The sequence below is a fragment of the Haemorhous mexicanus genome, chromosome 3 (assembly GCF_027477595.1).
Source record: "Haemorhous mexicanus isolate bHaeMex1 chromosome 3, bHaeMex1.pri, whole genome shotgun sequence".
NCBI lineage: Eukaryota > Metazoa > Chordata > Aves > Passeriformes > Fringillidae > Haemorhous > Haemorhous mexicanus.
In genome coordinates, this window is record NC_082343.1 from 116,101,137 (window position 1) to 116,120,947 (window position 19,811).

General features: G+C 42.7%; 1 protein-coding gene across 3 annotated transcripts in view; it reads left to right on the forward strand.

Annotated features, from left to right (window-relative positions):
- The window catches only part of KIF13B (kinesin family member 13B), a 124,381-nt gene that overhangs the window by 77,413 nt on the left and 27,157 nt on the right, over positions 1 to 19,811 (forward strand). For all 3 annotated transcript variants that reach the window (XM_059843117.1, XM_059843119.1, XM_059843118.1), the window contains exons 18-33: positions 797 to 959; positions 1,954 to 2,100; positions 2,544 to 2,693; positions 3,305 to 3,433; positions 4,701 to 4,871; positions 5,823 to 5,980; positions 6,970 to 7,102; positions 8,725 to 8,859; positions 11,601 to 11,630; positions 12,139 to 12,238; positions 12,553 to 12,679; positions 13,966 to 14,021; positions 14,998 to 15,122; positions 16,237 to 16,413; positions 17,985 to 18,077; positions 19,303 to 19,455. In XM_059843117.1, coding sequence (XP_059699100.1) covers positions 797 to 959; positions 1,954 to 2,100; positions 2,544 to 2,693; positions 3,305 to 3,433; positions 4,701 to 4,871; positions 5,823 to 5,980; positions 6,970 to 7,102; positions 8,725 to 8,859; positions 11,601 to 11,630; positions 12,139 to 12,238; positions 12,553 to 12,679; positions 13,966 to 14,021; positions 14,998 to 15,122; positions 16,237 to 16,413; positions 17,985 to 18,077; positions 19,303 to 19,455 — 2,047 coding nt within the window. The remainder of the gene's footprint in view (positions 1 to 796; positions 960 to 1,953; positions 2,101 to 2,543; positions 2,694 to 3,304; positions 3,434 to 4,700; positions 4,872 to 5,822; positions 5,981 to 6,969; positions 7,103 to 8,724; positions 8,860 to 11,600; positions 11,631 to 12,138; positions 12,239 to 12,552; positions 12,680 to 13,965; positions 14,022 to 14,997; positions 15,123 to 16,236; positions 16,414 to 17,984; positions 18,078 to 19,302; positions 19,456 to 19,811) is intronic.

Below are 19,811 nucleotides of genomic sequence, written 5' to 3' on the forward strand. Positions count from 1 at the left end.
TGCTAATTTCATGCGGATAGGAAGGATTTTTCCAGTTAAAATGTCATTTCATATGCCTGATTTTTTTGTGTTAAAAATATAAATTATATAAATATAATGATAAAATTATTTTGGTGTGAAGGGACCTGAAAGCCCTTCCAGTCATGGCAGGGACACCTTCCACTGTGCCAATTTGCTCCAAGCCTCATCCAGCCTGGCCTTGGACACTTCCAGGGATCCAGGGGCAGCCACAGCTTCTCTGGATACCCTGTGCCAGGGCCTCACCACCCTCACAGCCAGGAATTCCTTCCCCATATTCCATCTATCCCTGTCCTCTGACAGTGGGGAGCCATTCCCTGTGTCCTGTCCCTCCATCCCTTGTCCCCAGTCCCTCTCCAGCTCTCCAGGAGCCCCTTTAGGCCCTGGAAGGGGCTCTGAGCTCTCTCTGGATCCTTCTCTTCTCCAGGTGAGCACCCCCAGCTCTCCCAGCCTGGCCCCAGAGCAGAGGGGCTCCAGCTCTGGAACAGCTCCTTGGCCTCCTCTGGACTTTCTCCATGTCCTGCTTCTGTTGGACCCAAGGATGTTGTGTAGGGCAGTGTCCAAACCTTTGCACGAGTTCTGGTGAAGTCCAGGGCTTGTGACCATGAGGTTGCTTCTGGGTTTTCTCACCTGTCCAATATTTGTAGCAGCCCCACTATAATGTCACCTGTCCCTTCCCTCTTTAATCCTCACCCAGAAGCTCTCAGTTGCCTCCTCATCCATTTATTTTGCTTTTCATGAACCTCATGGTTTTCCCTGTCTCCCCTTCCCAATCCAGGGAAGAAATGCTGACCCACAGCCTGAGGAAGCTGCGAGAGCAGATTGTTAAAGCCAATTTGTACGTGAGAGAAGCCAATTTTATTGGAGAGGAACTGGACAAGAGGACAGAGTACAAAGTGACCCTCCAGATCCCAGCTTCAAGCCTTAATGCCAACAGCAAGGTACAGTCCCCCTGACTGAATTAAATGGTTGTTTAGCAAGTTTGTCCCCCAGTGTTCAGATTTCTTTGACTATAATGGTTGAGTTAGTTTTCCACTAATGTGCATTAAATACATCTTTGCTGCATCCTTATCTTATTTTATGCCATGAAAATATTACAATGTCCCTTAAAAGACAAATGTTTGGGTGCAAGACCTTTCCCCTGGTGTTGAAGTTCCCACTTGCTGCTGTTGCAGAGTGACAAAGTCTCTGCAGCTTGGGTAAACTCTGTTGCAAGTGTTTTCCATCCCTTTTTGGACATTTGACTTTGCATCATCCCAGTGAGCTGTGAAAATTTTGCCACCCCCATTATAGAGAGAGGAACTGGAGCAGAGAGGATTTCAAATATTTGTTCCCAGGCATCTTAGAAATTTTGGAAGGAGGGATCTGAACTCAGACTTCTGTGTCTTAAGCTGTCTAACGAAGCTGGTGTTATTTCTTGAAGCCAAATCAGTATTTTGGTGATACTCAGACTATCTTTAGTACAGAAGAATGATTTTATTCCAGGATTATAATTTTTGTCACTTGTTTTAGAAGTTTTTTTCACAGTCTTCTGGGGAAGACACATCCAGAGACAGGATGATAAAGGGGGTTAAGTGTCTGCACTAGTTGAAAGTTGCAGGCAGTAGTAATTTTAGCTGGAGCTCCAGGCTTGCTCTAACTTGAGGGTATTTGTGAAATACTTAAATGTTCCCATTTCTAACACTTAATGCAAGGTGAAAATCCATGGAGACCAGTGCCTGTAGCTGTGATTAGACTGCCCAGTTAAAATGAACACCAATACACTGTGACAGCTGAACTCAGAGCCTGTCACGCTTGGATTTGGCTGCTCAAGCCAGAATAAAAAAAAAGAACAGACTTTTCCCAAAGATATTCTCAAGTTCGTGTTAGTTTTAAACTCTTTTTTCACTGTTGTGACTCGAATTCCTTCTTGGCATCCCTTTAATTGTTAAACAGAGAGGTGCAATTCTCAGTGAGCCTGCAATCCAGGTGAGGAGGAAGGGGAAAGGCAAACAGATCTGGTCACTGGAAAAGCTGGAGAATCGACTGGTGGATATGAGGGACCTTTACCAGGAGTGGAAGGACTGTGAGGAAGACAACCCAGTAAGTAACAAGTCCTCCTGTAATTGCATTCCTGTTACATTTTCAGGAGGATCGTTGGGTGGAGGTGGGGAGGGAATATGCAAAGAGCTGGGTTTCCCTGAGGTTTTGTTTTTCCTAGCCCTGAATTGATGCTCAGCATTTCATTAACCCTTATCTTGGCACTCTGATCCCTGCCTGCATGCATAGTTTGGTGAGGGAATGGAGCACACAATAGGAAGCTGCAGGTGACACAGCAGCAGTTAATGTTCAGGAATCTGGCAGAGTTCAGGAGAACTTGCTCGGGACAGGCTTTACCCAAAGTAAAATTCATTTCCCTTCTTCTTGTGATCTAATCTGGCCTCTTGCTTGAGTCCCTTTTTCTTTCCCTGGGCTGGTTGTGCAACACTTAGACAAGTGTTTCCTGGGAGGTTTGGTTTCCTGACAGACTCTGGATTTGCTTGCAGGTGATGAGAGCTTATTTCAGGAGAGCTGATCCCTTCTACGACGAGCAGGAAAACCACAGCCTTATTGGAGTAGCCAATGTCTTCCTTGAGTGCCTGTTCTATGATGTGAAGCTTCAATATGCTGTTCCAATCATCAATCAGAAGGGAGAGGTTTGTCATTCTTTGAAATCTGTCCTTACTCAGCAGTTTAATTACAGCCTGTGGATCTCACTACCAGCATGGAGTAGTTAATTTCCAGGTTCATGTGCACAAGTTCTTCAGTGACAGTGTGGAATTGTATAAATCCCATAATATTTTACTGGAGTTTTCAGGCAGCTCTGAATCCCAGCAAGGTGATTGTGAAAGGAGAAAGCTTCTTGAGGGAAACAGCCCAAAATAAGTCCTTAGGATGAGCTGTAGCTCCACTGGTTTCACTGCCTGCCATCAAGAAAATAGGTTCTTAAATATATTCTGTAAGAACAACTTCAAAGGCAGCAGAGCACACCAGGCAACATTCTCCATGCTCTGCATCAAGTGTGCACTTTGCAGACCCTCCAGAGACTGGTCTGAAGGTGAAATTGTTCCCTAAGTCACCTTAGTGTCTGATTTCTTTATGGTTTTTGCAACAAAGGCTTTTTGATTCTTGCCCCGAAGCGTTCTTCACGTGGTGCAAGAAATGCAGAGTGCAAAGGGAATGAAGTGTTGGCTGCTCACAGACTGGGAGGGGCTGAGCCTGTCACTGTTCTGTGGCACACAAATAACTCTGACTCCTGCCCTGCCAGGTTTCAGGTCGTCTCCACGTGGAAGTTGTTCGAGTGAGCGGGGAAATCGATGACAGGCTGGTGGGAGGTGAGGACAGTCCTGACTACTCCAATGAAAATGACATCCCAGAGAGAAAACTTGTCTGCAGGGTGAGTTCCAGGTGTTCCCAACCTCTGAGCAACCTTTTCTCTTCCCATCCTGAGTGAGAAAGAAATCCTTGGCTTCTGGACATTGGATGTCTTCTCTTTATAACCTTATTTTGTTTCTGAAATACAAGATAATTAGTTGGGGTTTGTTCCTTTCATTAATTGCATTTATATACCAAAGGCTCACCCCAGGAATTTTCTTGGAATCCAGGGAAGGTCTTTGTATTAGGATTGACACTGCAATATCCAATTTAAGAATATCTTGCAGAATCAAGAATCACTGCAGAATCCAATCAAGAGACGGGAGATAAACTCCCATCATTCATTATCTCTTAATATTTCTGTTTCTCTCAATATTTCTTTCTCTAAATATTAAATATTTTGTAAAATATGTACAGTGTGTTTATTACTGTTAGTAATAACAAGAAAATTAGTAGGAAGCATTTACCAGCAGTTGTGTGATAGTAAAACTACAAGCTACAGGTAAGAAAAGAAAGGCAAAAAACATTAGAGGGAGTGGTCCCCAGCCTTGCTGACTCCTGGACAATATGAACAGTTTGGGAGAAATTGGGCCTTTTCTCCCCCACTTTTTATCCTGTCCCACAGAGCTCCAGTGCTTACAAGCAGGATGGGGCATTTTGGCAATAAATAATCCTGCCTGATCATGAGGATCATACTGCAGAAGTCCAGCTCATTTGGTCTTCATTTGACAAATGGAGAATAAAAGTTTATTAAATAGATGGTGAATATGATGGCTTTGTTTAGATCAGAATGAAATTCACATTTTGTTTCTATTTGGCATTGATTTGATGAGGGGACAGGCTAATTTGGCATTCTGTGGGGTTGATTTTGGGTTATTTACAGCATCACAGAATAAGAACAAGTAGTATCTTAAACCCAGGATTTTTGGAGCATGAAGGAGACACTGGAAGTATGAGATTTTTATTGTATTTCTTTTCAGTTGCAATGGGTTTGGTGCATTTCACCGTTAAAAATGAGCAGAATGTCCCTGCCAGGAAATATGAGCCTGGTGACATCTAGTGACTGTCCTCAGCAGCTGCACTCCAAACGTTGTCTCCAATGAGTATCAGTGCAGAAATCTTATTTGCTGAATTGCTTTTGGTTTGCTGTTCTTTTTTTTTTTTTATTTATGTTCTCATTTCTTTTTTCTGGTCTTATATTTTTTATGATTTTTTTTCTGCCAGGTGCTGTTTTTAATTCCATGCCTGATGAAGCAGTGCTTTTCATTTCTTTCTCACCTCCTTTCCAGATTAAAATACTTCAAGCTACAGGTTTGCCACAGCACCTGTCCAACTTTGTGTTCTGCAAATACACATTCTGGGATCAAGTGGAGCCAGTTATTGTTGCACCTGAGGTGGATCCTTCCCAGTCTTCCATCAGCAAGGAGCCACGGTGCATGGTTGTCTTCGACCACTGCAATGTAATTTCTTTTTCTGTTTTATTCATTAAGCTGGAAGGCAGGCAAAAAAAAGCAGGTTTAGTTTGTGTAGCAGTTTTATCTGCATATTTTCTCACATTTTATTTCATGATGCCCTAATATCATTTTTCATTTCATTATGTTGATACACTAATATTTTTTTAATAAGAAATCACATGTCTTCAGAGTCCATTTAAGTTTGATGCTTCTGCAGTGTTCATTTGTACAAAAATTACTGAAGGTGAAGTGGGTTAATAAAGGAAAACATCAGTTCATCTGAGAAACTAATATTGGAATTTATCCTCAGTAAAATTCACTGTGGATGAGGGATATTTATTATTTGATGTCAGTAACTGAGCTGATCACTCTAAACTGATGAAATGAGGAGAAAAGTCCCAGTTCTGGGACATGAGGCTGCTGTAGATGCTGAAGTTGGGTTGTTAGAGGTCAGAACGGACTATTTAGCACAGACTCTTTCTTCCTACTGGCTTTGGAGCAGCTGAGCAGAGGCATTTTATAGAGACATCTAAAGTCAGCTTGGATGAATCTCAACCAAATCACCCCAGCTGTCATCGTGTTCTCTCACTTCTCATCACACTGGGCAATTTATTCCTCTTCCCATTTGTGAAATGGATGTAACACCTTCTGATGAGTTTTGATTTTTTGATTCTGAAGCATTGCAACATGTGCTTTGATTTTTTTCTGAGTCATTGGCTCAGGGCTTGCAACAGCCTGTGGTCATTTTTCAGCTCCTTATAGACTTTAATCTTTGGAAAAATCACCTACCTTTGACTTGCCTCCTAATTTTACAAACTGAGCCAACACTTCCTTTCCCCTGGATTGTGTCTTGGGAACCAGGGGCATTTTACTAAATGCTTTTATTAAAGTCAAGGCAGTAAAATCTCCCAGCCTGAGTCATGTAGTCACAGTTACCAACTGATTTGTCCCTTCCAGGAGGTTTCTGTGAATATTTCTGAAGACTTCATGGAACATCTTTATGATGGTGCTTTGGCCATTGAAGTTTATGGGCACAAGCAGAGTGGTGACAGAAAAAACCCAGCCCTGTGGGATTTGGGAATAATTCAAGCCAAAACACGCAGCCTTCGGGACAGGTACATCTGGGAAATACATCTTTGGTTTGGAATTTGGGAAAAAATCACCATCTGAGGTGCCCAGTTTTGAAGCAGGTTTGGGGTAAGGAGTCAGATTTTGAACTGAAGGCCACTGGATGACTCCATTTCATTCCTGGCCATGAAATGCCATCCCTGTAATGCTTCTGCTGGTAAAGTTTTATTTCTTATTACCTCAATTTGGATAAATATGTAATATTATGGTAATTCAGACTGCGGGGAGGTGCTTTTTGTTTGCTGGCACCATTTGCTGTCCCCAAAGTAATCTTGTAGTAGCATTTTCTTAAACGTGAGTTGTTTTGCCTCTTCAGTTAGAAGGCAGCTCTGCATCTTAATTTATTGGCAGTTTCTTCTCTTTTTACTTGCAGCTTAAGCATATGTTGACTATTAAGCTGCATATAAGGAAATTTAAAATAAAAGTCAGGGAAATATGACAGAGAGGAAAAGGATGCTCTAAAGTAGTGGGTTATGTTTGGTAGCTAAGTAGTGAGCACCTCTATCCTTTTTAATTTTGAAGTTCTACAAAAATGGCTGTTTCTTGTTAAGCTCTGGAAGAGTTGGAGAGGAGGCAGTGATATGAACGAGGTCAGGAAAGTGCTCTGAATTGTGAGAGCTTGTGAGACAATGTCATATTTTATTCTTCTGTCTTCCATCTCAGCCTGATTGCCCTGACAACACTGGGCTTCTGTGGCAGGAGTTGAGACCAGAGCTTACATGTGGAGTTGGGGTTTGTATTGGAATCAGGAAAAGGCTTATTTCTGATGTTTGACTAAAATAGCTGTCAGGAAAATTTAGAAGCTCTGCACAGCTGGTACCTATGTGCTCACAAATGGTGCATTTATTGCAGCTGCTGTTGCTGCTTCAGTCTGCACTCTGAGCTTAGTGTTTTGATGTTTTAATTCCTTTTTCTTTGGGGGAAAAAAAACCCATCCAAAGAGAAGAAACAGCCCAGTCCATGACTTGTTCTGCAGGTGGAGCGAGGTGACGCGCAAGGTGGAGCTGTGGGTTCAGATCCTGGAGCTCAACGAGAACGGCGAGTACTGCCCAGTGGAGGTGACCCCTGCCAAGGATGTCAGCACAGGAGGCATCTTCCAGCTCAGACAGGTGAGGTGGCACAGGCAAGGTTCCAGCTCTGCCAAAAACACCTGGGAGCTTTCCTTTGGGTGGCCAAGGAAGTGTCAAGCTTAGGTGCAAAATGCGATGTGGTGGAAAACAAAGTGGGAGACAGAGCAAAACTCAGCTCAAAGGTGATCAAAGCCCTCCCTGTAACCTTTTTGCTCTGTCCTGTGCCAGCACCTGGCAGAAGGGACATCAGTCTCCACTGAGCTTCATTATTTGTTAAAGAGGTCCAAGAATTCTCTTTTACTTGATCCTTCCAGCTAAGCCCTCCTTTGTTCAGGAGTCAGCACAGGAGGTATCTTCCAGCTCAGACAGGTGAGGTGGCACAGGCAGGGTTCCAGCTCTGCCAAAAACACCTGGAGAGCTTTCCTTTGGGTGGCCAAGGAAGTGTCAAGCTTAGGTGCAAAATGTGATGTGGTGGAAAACAAAGTGGGAGACAGAGCAAAACTCAGCTTAAAGGTGATCAAAGCCTTCCCTGTAACCTTTTTGCTCTGTCCTGTGCCAGCACCTGGCAGAAGGGACATCAGTCTCCACTGAGCTTCATTATTTGTTAAAGAGGTCCAAGAATTCTCTTTTACTTGATCCTTCCAGCTAAGCCCTCCTTTGTTCAGGAGTCAGCACAGGAGGCATCTTCCAGCTCAGACAGGTGAGGTGGCACAGGCAGGGTTCCAGCTCTGCCAAAAACACCTGGAGAGCTTTCCTTTGGGTGGCCAAGGAAGTGTCAGGCTTAGGTGCAGAATGTGGTGTGGTGGAAAACAAAGTGGGAGACAGAGCAAAACTCAGCTTAAAGGTGATCAAAGCCTTTCCTGTAACCTTTTTGCCCTGTCCTGTGCCAGCACCTGGCAGAAGGGACATCAGTCTCCACTGAGCTTCATTATTTTTTAAAGAGGTCCAAGATTTCTCTTCTGTTTGATCCTTTTAGCCAAGCACTCCTTTGTTCTTTGAATTCTACCTGCTTTAAATTGTTAATGCTTAACTGAGCAGCTCACATTTTTGAAATGATGAGCTATTGATAAGCTGCTGCCCAAAGAACACAAGGAATCAGTAAAAGTTAGATACAGGCTGCTCCTCTGACCTCACCAACTCCTTTGATTTTTATTTTAATTTTCTTCTTTTTATTTACTTTTTTCTCCCCTTACAGTTTTAGTAAAGAGCAGTTGCTTTGCTGCACTGATACCATCAGTGAGTCAGAATTTTCAGCCAAGGAGAGCAGAAAAAGTTCACTGAAATTCCAAATTAGACTATTTGATCTCCTCTTTTGTAGGTGGGAAGAAGATCCCATTTTCTGCCTTCAAAAGTATTAAAAATAAAATCCTATAAGGGTATGTTTGAAAACCCTCCAGAAACATAAGCTGTGGAGCTGCTGAATGCTGAACTTTTATTTTTCTCTGTAAATTCATAAATCCTGTAAATATAAATCCTTGCAACAGGAGGGGGAATCTCTTGAACACTGGGTCATTGGGATTGCAGCACTTTGTTCTTCCCAAAAAAAAAATATAATTTTCCTTGCCAATGGCTGCCACTAGAGGTCTCTCTGGAATTAAACTTCCAGCACTTTATATTCATTTTTTTAAAACAAGCATTTCAAATTGTTCTTTTTTGGACAGGGGCAATCTCGACGAATCCAGGTTGAAGTGAAATCTGTGCAGGAATCTGGGACCTTGCCACTGATGGAGGAATCCATATTATCTGTTGGTGTTGGCTGTGTTCAAATCAAACATGTCAAGTCACAAAATTATCAGGTAAAACTCTGAATATTTACTGTCAGCTATTTCCAAGAGCTGGAAAGCATCAAGGGAATCATTTCCCATGGCAAAAAATAACACTTATAAGATGTTTTGTGTCTCTTCTGGTTTTGGTGGGGATTTTTTTCCTAATTTTGAAAGCAGCACAGCCTTAACACACTCAAAGAAGAAAAGAAAATGCAGATATTCCTAAAATCCATTAGGAGTTTTTTGTGTAGATTTTACTTCAAATATTAGACATGGAAAGCAATATTAAGTAAGTATTCAAAACAGAACTTAATTTAAAGTGTTCAAATTAAAAATTCAATTTAAAATAAATCAGCGCAGCATATATTTGAATAGTGTCAAATTCCAAATGTTAGAATTGCAGGAAGCACTTGTGGCCCTCAGTAGATGTTGGGCAGTTCTTGGACAGTCTCATACAAACTGCACCTCATGTGCATCCCTCTCTTTTTTGGGGATTGTCTTCTTGCAGTGCTCCTGTGAGTTTCTGGTGCACCTTGACTTTTTCCCTCCAACAGATAAATAAGAATGCAGTGACTCCCTGGTGCTGGCAAAAAAGCCAAAATCTGGTGCAGCAGAACAGGTCTCTGAACTTGTTTGATTTGCTGCCCTGTTTGAGACAAGGCCAGCTAAGAGGAAAAGTAGGGCATGTCCCAAAATATTTACCTTATTGACAGTGTCTGATCCAGTCCATGTCTGCTCCCCTTTTCTTGCTTAATCAGGATGGCTTTTCCTCTGAGCTCTGAAATACTTGGGGAATTTTTTTCCACCTTTCCAGCAGCATCCTGGGCAGATTGTTCCTGTTATTCCCCATTATGCTCCTGCTGGCTCTCCCTGCAGTTTTTCCATCACAGCAGCCCCTGATACCCACCTTTCCTTCCTGTAAAGCCAGGAAGCTCCTGAATGGAGGAAGTTTCTCTCCTAGGACAGCATGATTGATTCTTGCAGTTCTTCCTTGACCCACAAGTGCCCCTTTCAGCCTGTTTTGTAGGGACAACTCCCAGGGGAGCATCCTGTCTGCCTCACCTTATTTATTCCCCAGAGAATTCCTGATTCACTGACCAGTTCCAGACTTAGCCCACAGAGCTGGCAGTCCCCAAAATATCTCCCTGATAGAATGTGAAAATCCTATATTCTATCTCCCTGATAGAATGTGAAAATCCTTTGACATTCTATCAGGGAGAAAGACTTCAACTCAACTTGAGAGGGAGAAACCAGTGAGTTATGCCTGGCACTGATAACCCCCATGGGAAAGGACCATTGAAAATCAGATTTTATGAGACCTGTTGCTTACAATAGGCTTTAGACATCAACACCTGGATTTTTAGTCCCCTCATTATCATTTCTCTCATCTCAGGTTAATCAGGTATCTCTGGAATGTGAAAGGATTTTCTAAAGACCTTGAACTAAGGAAATACCTCTTCTCTGTGGCTTTTTAATTTTAGCTTAGCTAAGTTTTTGCTTTCATGATAAAGGTAGAAAAGAAGGCTCTGGTGGCTCGTTATTGCTTAACCAGGTAAGTAATAACTCCTTGAGGATTGGAGCCCTCATTCCTTTCCCAGTCCCTGTGAGGAGGGGCAGTTGTGCTCATTGCAAGTGGCTCTGCTTGGGATGAAGGTCAAGAATTAAAGGTGGGAAAACAATGGGAATAAAAGGTTGAAAGTCTGCATTGTCACTCCTGGTGTGGCTGCTGCTCTAATTCCCTCGTAATTGCAGTAGTTTTTTACAGTTCTTCTCCTTTGCAGCAAAGTTACCTCCAATCATTTGGACACATCTCAGTTTTGGGGGCACTTCTGAGCCCCTCGTGGCAGGAGAGACCCCGAGGGGCTGGAGCCTGTCCAGGGAAGGGAGCAGAGCTGGGGAAGGGTTTGGAGCACCAGGAGGGGCTGAGGGAGCTGGAAAAGGGGCTCAGCCTGGAGAAAAGGAGGCTCAGGGGGAATTTTCCTCTCTGGAATTCCCTGACAGGAAGGGGCAACCAGGTGGGATTGGGATTTCTCCCAGGGAAGAGGGACAAGATGAGAGGGAACAGCCTAAAATTATGCCAAGGGAGATTCAGATTGGATATTTGGAACAATTCCTTCATGGAATGGGTTGTCCAGCCCTGGAAAAGCTGCCCAGGACAGTTGTAGAGTCTCCATCCCTGGAAGTGTTCAGAAAACCTGTGGATGTGGCACTTGAGGTTCAGTGCTGACCATGGTGGTGGTGCTGGTTGATGATTGGACTCAGTGGTCCTAAAAGTCTTTTTCAGCCTTAAAAATTCTGGGATTCTGGGATTCTATACCAGACTTTGTTTTCTCAGCACTTGCTGAAACACTTAAGTCTTGAAGGTAAAACAGCATTTTTCTTTGCTGTCCAGGATCAGCAGGTTTTAAGGTGTTTCTCCTGCTTCTTTCTTGTATTCCACTTTCTTCCAATTACTAAGATTTCTGATAGTTAACATTACTGTGAATTTGTCCATTAGAATTATTGGATAATAATAATAATAATAATAATAATAATAATAATAATAATAATAATAATAATAATTCTGGTTGGTGTTTAGATGAGATGATATCAGCAAATCTTTGGGATGTCAGTGTGTTTTAATTCTGTGACCATTGCTAAACTCAGACTTTTATTTTTATAAGGACTGTTAATATTGCTTAAAATAGTTACACCTTTTGCATTCACTGTGTATCCTGCTATTAAAAAAAAAAAAAAAATTAATGGCATGATTTTTTTGTGTTTTGGCCTAGGAAGAAGAGGATGAAATGGACAGTTATCAGGTAAAAATTTAAAAGTCTCTCCTACAAATGCATAAATCCTCAGATTGAAGCCTATTAGAGGAAGAACTGAATGTTCTTAGAGATACTCAGGTGTTTTGGGGGTTTTTTAAAGGACATGAGCCCTTGAAAAACATCATTTTAAGGGCACATTTGCAGATGCCATCAGAGTGGGATGGTGTGGGGTAGGGCTGAATTCCTGACATGAGGGGAGTGCTGAGGACTGGGATTTCCAGCTCCAGTGGTCAGTGAGTCTTGGAGTAGTTTGGGAGCAAAGAATTGTATAAAATGAAGGGTATTTTTCAGCTGGGTAGTACAGAAAAAAAGTTAAAGAGTTGGCAAGCAAAAATACTTCCAATAAGATCTGGAAAGTTGAAGGGTTTGGATGTGTCTTCATCTTCTGCTTGGGTGTAGGATGAGCAGAAGGGTTTGTAGAAAATGTGCAAAGCGCAATCAGGAAACCTTGGCTTTCCTGGGGCAATATTTAATGTGGTTTTTCCCCCCTTTTTAGGACAGGGATTTGGAGAGGCTCCGTAGGAAGTGGCTCTGTGCCTTAACAAAGCGCCAGGAGTACCTTGATCAGCAGCTGCAGAAACTCGTGGGGAAGCCTGGTAAGGAAAAGGCTGCTAAAGACAAAAGGCTGAGAGTTGTGCACACACTTTTTATCTTAATGTGCTGTCAAATTTAGAAAAGATGTTCATGGAGAGTTGGATCTCCAAACTCAGCAGTAATTTGCATTTTTGGGGGGGAAGTTAAAGTTGGAGAAGCCTCTGTGAAATTGTTTGTTGTTTTGGGGTGTTTCTTTGAGTGCTGGGTTGTGAGCAGAGGAGGTTTATTCTGCAGTGGGGGTTACAAAGTCCCTGCCACGTGCCAGAGGCACTCAGAGCTGCTCTGCTGTCCTGACTGCCCTCCTGACATCTTGCAGATAAAACAGAGGACGACGCGGATCGGGAGGCTCAGCTCCTGGAGATGAGGCTGACCCTCACAGAAGAAAGGAATGCTGTGATGGTTCCTTCTGCTGGCAGTGGGATCCCTGGAGCTCCAGCAGAGTGGTAGGAACATCCATTCCCACAGGAGGGATGTAGAAATGATGCACAGCCCATTCCTGGCTTTGGATTGTGGCCATTTTTTTTTTTTTTCTCTCTTCAATCTGGCCTCTGTACCCTGCATGAGCAAAGTTGTTAAAATTAGGCCTCTTGCTTAAATTATTTTATCAGGTTGTGTCTCTGAAATCCAGAAATGCTGTTTGGTAAACGATGCTGTTATTGATCAGGGTGTAATTATAACCTTCTGAAAAAAGGAATCAATATTTATTACCACTGCACTTGCCATTTTAAAAAATTAGCTAATATGTTAACTACCTAGTTCATTCACTTAAAAGGCTGCCCTCTCATCATAAAACTGCATCTCCAGGAGCATTTTGTTGCACTCCTGGTTTGAGAACGAACTCTGTTTAGTCAGCAAGTGTTCCATGTAATTTTCTGAACATTAAAAATAGTAGAGAGCACTAGACTGAGACTACTGTGCTGGATCAGCTGTGAGCAACAACTGCAGATAAGGATTTGGGGTTGTTTCACCTCAAACTCAACTTCAGTTCCTTGCAACTTCCTGAATATCTTTTCTGAGCAAGCCTCTAACAGTATTTATTGATGGAATTGAGTGTCATGTGGTTTGAAGCTGAAGTTTGTCAGAGCTTCTAAAACATTAAAAAAATATCAAGTTCTTGTTGGAAACACGTAACTTTCACATCAGTGTGTTTCATTAGGTTTGAAAACAGGGGAGCTGCAGGAAACTTGCTCCAGGAAAAATCTGGTTTGCACCAGAGGAAATGTTCAGTATGATTCAAGCACTTTATACCCTGCTCTTGTTCACTATTCAGAGTTTTGGCTCTTCAATATGTGTTTGGTAAGAAAGAGCAATAACTGTGTGGAGTGGTAGCATCAGTGTTAGTTTAAAAACTCTGAGACTGGCTTTTCTGCTTCCCCATTTTCCCTGCCATCACTAAGGTAGAGGGGTTTGCATTTCATGAATGTGTGTGTCAGAGTAAATAAACTTAATTTTGCTGTTAGCATTTAGGAGAGAGGAAACACTTCAGAAAGCAGAGGTCAAAGAGGATAATAATTCTAAGAGAGCTGATATAAAAGAAACACTAATTTATTTGAGTCTCTTGGAATCTGCAGCAGTAAATTAAAATAAAGAGGTTTGCCAAGGTTATCAATGGTCTGGCTAAAGATTGCAGACTGAATGCAATGTCCTGGGGATTTGGACCACCAGGGACGTGTGCTGGGTAAATCTCTCTTACTTTAAATGCCACCATTGTCCCTGTGTTGTATTTTAGGACTCCTGTGGCTGGTATGGAAACTCACATTCCTGTTATATTCCTTGACTTGAATGGTAAGTGGTCCTTAAGATGGCAGAGCAATTTGGAAACAAACTTTATCCAGCCAGTGAGGTTTCAGACTTGAAGCAAGCTCTTAAAATTCACAAAAGCCTGGAATGGCAGGTGGATTCATTGGAGGAGTGTCCATTTTTCCTGAAAGATATTGCTTAATGTTTCAAAGTGAACACTATTATGTATGGAAGGAACCATAGGGTTGTAACAATTCCCTGTTTCAGTGCATGCCAGTGCAAGATCCAGTTTGAACAAAGTATTTGTCACATGCTCCTACCAAAGATGGGAAGTTGGAGCCAAGAAGCCCCAAAAAAAAAAATCTTGGAAGCAGTCAGTTAAATAAATCCTCGATAGGATGTTTAAAAGAGAGTTAACAGTTGGATGAGAGGTGTCAGGTGAGAAGGGGAGGTGACACTCAGCCTGTTGGGAGGAGCCCTGGGCTGCAATCCTCTGCCATTGGTGGTTTGTCCACCTGGGACAGCACATCCATGGATCCAATGGCTTCAGAGAGGAGCTGGTTAATAATTTATGGGGGGGGACTCCAGCCAGGACAGGTTGAGCTTCTCAAAACCCAGATTAAGAGTTTGTTTAATCATGGTCTAAAAGTGCTGTGTTTTCTCCTGTTCAACCAGCAGCTTATCTTAACAGCGCCACGTATTTCATGCCAAATGAGCTCAGTGCTGGAAATCCACCTGTGGGCAAGGAAGGGGTGTTTGCCATGGGGGGAGATTCCTGCCCTTTATTTGGCACATTTTAGTCTGTGTCCCCAAATCTTTGTGCACACTTTCTGCGTAGAAATGGGATTTATTTTTTTCTTTTTAAGTGGAGCAATTCAGCTTTAATTTTGTTGGTGAAGTCTAAGTAGCCAAGGTGGGGAGCTGGGGATGAAAATGTGAATTCATGACTTGCTGATGGTTTTTAAAAAGGGTGATTGCTTTGTGTTTCCTCACCTTCCACATCCCCTCCTCCTGTTTGCAGCTGATGACTTCAGCTCCCAGGATAACCTGGATGACCCAGAGGCAGGAGGCTGGGATGCTACTCTGGTGGCAGAGGAGGAGGAGGAATTCTTTGAGCTGCAGATTGTGAAGCATCACGACAGTGAGGTAGGAGAAGCTGCAGACCAGGGGATTTCAGTCCTTTCATTGTTCTTTTTATGTCTCCACATGTGAAAATAATACATCAGATAGGTAATAAAAATGATACAGCACTTGTTTCTCCTGTGAGCAACTGTGTTTTCAAGGAATATTGCATAGGAGTATAACCATGATTTGGAAAATAGTAAAACTCAAGAATCTTCCTTCATCCAAACATTCCAAAAGCCTGAGATTCACTTTGTATTTAACAAAGCAAAAACCCTGAGCAAATTAAGAGTACAAAAGCCCCAGCTGAAAAAACAATCAATCTTAATTGTTCACATTTTTACCTCTGCATTGTTACACTCATTATCCTCCATTTTGCCACATAACTCATATTTTCACAACTTTACAATTGTTGGTTTATAAATTCTACTGTTAGGTTTAGAATCTCTGACTTATTTCTTAAAATGTGGCTTCTTTTTCTGAAAATTTTCTGGTTTTTAGAGGAGCTTTATTCCTGGTAGCTCTGTTAAGGGCTTTTTTTTTTTTTTTTTGTCCTGATTTGTATTTAGAGCCTGCAAATTTCTCTAACAGGCCATTTTTCTTATGGCTTGAAGATAAACCATTTAAATCTTCATTAATACTTATATTGTAACATGCAAGAAGAAAAATTCCAGCCTTTGCTGTATTGCTAGAAAGGCTTCAGCAAAGTTATTTCTCAAATCTGGACAGAATTTTTGTGGTGTGATGGAAGATTTCCACTGCAATCTCTGTTGCTCTCTGGTTTATCTTAATAAATTAGGCCAAATGGTCCTGCACTTCTGCATATTTTATAATTTATTTGCAACGATCCCGGGTATTCAAAGATCTTTTTTCAAGAGGAAATGTTCCAGAGTTTGAGCAAGTTGGCATTTTTAATCCCAACATCTTCATTTGGCAAACTGATCTTGATTTTTAAATGGCCTCTTCTAAAGTGCAGGGATTTTTTCTTCACAGGGAGCGAAACGGAGAAGCCGACTCTCAAAATTTATGTATTATGTATTTTTGCTAATTATGCTTAATTAATTACAGTTAATTATACACCTAATTATGCTTATTAGAGGATACATTTATTTTTTTTCTCCCCCCCCCCTTTTTGCAGGTGAAAGCAGAAGCCTCGTGGGACTCCACGGTCCACGACTGCATCCAGCTCAGCAAGGGGACGGCGGCGGAGGAGAGGGTTTACCTGATTGTCAGAGCCACTGTCCAGCTCAGCCACCCCGCAGAGATGCAGCTGGTGCTGCGCAAGCGCATCTGTGTCAATGTCTATGGCAGACAGGTACAGATCCTGCAGCCCTTCCCACCTCCCAGGACTCACATTCCCTCCTCTCTCCCCCCATCTCAGCCTGGGTGGAGGCGCCGCATCAGCGGCGTCCCGTGAGGCTTTGAGCTGCCAAGTTGTTTTCTTGGTATCCTTTGTGTTGTGGATGATGACACAGCTTGGTTTTTTTTTTAAGGCTTTTCAATATGAGAAATTAATTTTTCTCTTAACCACTAAGTGCTTTCTCACTGGAAAAAGAAGAGTTAATTTCTCATGAGCTCGGAGTTTGTATTTTGCATAAAGGAACTTGTGTGTTTCCCTAGCCCTGAATTAAGTCCACACATTGCTGCTAACCATTTGTATTTACACCTCCAGGTATTTAGAAATCAGCTAGGAATAGTTGGAGGAGAGATCCCTTGTGTTAATTCACCAGAGTTAATCACTCTTGGTCCTTTATGTTTTCCAGCTGGTGCTCTTACAATAATGTGTAGGTGAGAGCAGGGTGTTTGATAAATGGCAGGCAGTGAAGTTGTCATTCCATTTGCAGCATCATGCCCTGGAAATAATATAAATCCTGAGACTGATGGGGGAGGAAGGAGTTTGTTCAGCACTGTCTGAGAATCCAGCCTCCCCTGGCAGTGATAATGACAAAGCAGAAAGCCTGGATTGTTATTCTGGTTGCACATCTGTAGTTAAAATCTGAAGCAAGAGCAAAGAGAAGAGGTGTGGTCACGCGCAGAAACCCTGAAGGCAACTCCCAGTGCTGGAAGTAGAACCCCAGTTCTTGGTGCTTCCATCAGGCAGAAGCTTTTTCTCAGCAAGGGAAGAGCAGTGAATTTTTTGTCATATGGAATGGGAGACTGCATTGAACAGATCAATTGGATGTGCCAATAATCACAATCGGGTGAAGTCTTCATCAATTCTGTTTTCTACAGATTTAGTCAGTGCCGTTTTTTACTTTCATCCGACACAGAATCTTTGGCTTTCTTCCTGTTTTTCTAAAAACCCCTGTCAATAACCTTTCCTGGGAGTTTGTCTCAGCAGCATCTTTGAATGACTCATCTCTGCATTAATTCAACAGTCCAGTTCTTAACCCTGCAAGGCGCCAAGTCAGCATAAACAATGACCATGCCCCTTAAATCATTCTTCATAACGATCTCTTTGGTCAAGAATTTAATGTCTGTACTTGTCAATATTCAAGACAAGTCACCTAGGGCTCTGTCAGGGGAAAAAAAAGCACCTCTAAAAGCAGCTGATGCTTGGTGAAACAGTCACCTTGCAAGGAAGGAAGTGACTCCTTCTCTGTATCTACAATAAGCAAGCAAATTACTTTTCTCAAGTTGAAATCTTTGGCTCTTACATATTTATTGGCTGGACTTTGGAGTTTGGGCTTCTTTCATTGTGAGCTGGTTTTATTTCAGCTGGAATCTGTTAATCCACATTTTCCTCATGTTTATTTCAGCTGGAATCTGTTAATCCACATTTTCCTCATGTTTATTTCAGCTGGAATCTGTTAATCCACATTTTCCTCATGTTTATTTCAGCTGGAATCTGTTAATCCACGTTTTCCTTGTGTTTCCCCCTCACAGGGTTTTGCACAGAGCTTCCTCCGAAGAATGTCCCCCCGAAGTTCCATCCCTGGCTGTGGCGTCACTTTTGAGATAGTCTCAAACATTCCAGAGGTGAGGAAGAAACCAGAGTGTCTCAAATTGGCCAAGAGCCTCTAATTTTGTGCTTTCCCCCCTGATTTTGAGCGTGCTGGCTCTTGCTGCTGCCAGCATAAACCATGGTTTGTAAAAGATGGAGCCTGTTCCTTTACATGCTGTGACTTAGCAGCAGCCTCTGTCTCATCAGTGTCACTGTGTATTTTGTTGAGTGAGCATCTATTTGCTCAGGTCCTTGAAGAGGCAGTTTGGAGAGAGGGGGGGCTGGAAAAGAGGGAGGAAGAATGGGCAGGTGAAGTGCCTGCTGCGGGGAGCACGAGAACCTGTGGAAAAAAATAACAAAGTGGCTTTTTCTCAGTAGTGTCTTTATGCAACTCTTGATTCCTGAGCATATTCCCAGTTAGATGTTAATCCTTTCTTTCCAAAGAGATGCTCTATCAGGGCACTTGTGAAAACATTAACACATGAAGAGCCAAAACTCTGATTGCTGCCTGGCTCTTTCATGTTCTGCTGCATTTTACACTCTCTGTTGAAATGCTTCTCAAGCAATGTTCTATTTTTTTTTTCTTCTTGCAGCTCACTTGAAATTTTGTTTTCCTCTCAGGTTAGATAACGCCCCAAATGTGCTCAAGCACTTTTTAATTACGAAATATCTGAATGCAGCCCTTTTGCTAATTAATGGCAATGTCTCACTGTGAGACTCTCAGAAAGAACCCAGAAAGCCTCAAAACAATAACCACGTACAGCTTGAGATGTCTGTGACAGTGGCAGGAGCACCTGTGCAGGTTGCATGGCACAAGTGTTTATTTGGATCAGATTCTTAGATTGGGTATTAGGAAGAAATTTAGAACAGATATTTAGGAAGAAATTTAGAATAGGTATTAGGAAGAAATTTAGAATAGATATTAGGAAGAAATCTTTTTCTCCAAGGGTGGTGAGGCAGTGATTGCCCAGAGAGGTTCTGGACTCCCCATCCATGGAAGTGTCAAAGGCCAGGTTGGACAGAGCTTGGAGCAGCCTGGGATGATGGAAAGTGTCCCTGCTCATGGCAGGGGGTGGAATGGGATGAGTTTTAAGGTCTCTTCCAACCCAAACTATTCCGTGATTCTCATCTGCCTCTGAGCTTAAGGACAAACAGTGCTGAGCTGGTGCCGTGTGGTTTAAAAAATGCATTTTCTCTGGGAGTGACGTGGGAGATTTTGGTTTTATTTTAAAGTTCTGCCCTCTCTTTTCGCCTCCCCAGGATGCTCAAGGGGCTGAGGAGCGGGAGGCACTGGCCAGGATGGCAGCAAACGTGGAAGATGCAGCTTCAGCTGACTCTGAAGCCTACATTGAGAAGTACCTGCGGAGCGTCCTGGCCGTGGAGAACATCCTCACCCTGGACCGCCTGCGCCAGGTCTGGCTGCAGCAGGCAGTGCTGAGAACAGTGTGTGCCATCCAGACACCCTCCTGAGTGCACACAAACTGCCCACCAACCCCAAAGACCACCCCAGTGCACACCCCAGCATCCTGAAGTGGGCCTGTGGCAAAGATCCAGGGGAGCAGAGATGTCCTCGCTCAGCTCCAGCACAGATGGGGCTGGGAGTTCCCTGCTCAGGGCACAGTTCTGGGGGGCTTGGTTTGGTTTTAAGGCCATTCATTGCTAATTCTGGTTCAGGAAAAGGAGTTGTGTGGCCTTAGCTTCTGCTTTCTGAAGCTCTACCAATAGTTTCTGCAATTGCCAGTAGAAATTTTGTCATTTTGCCCACATTC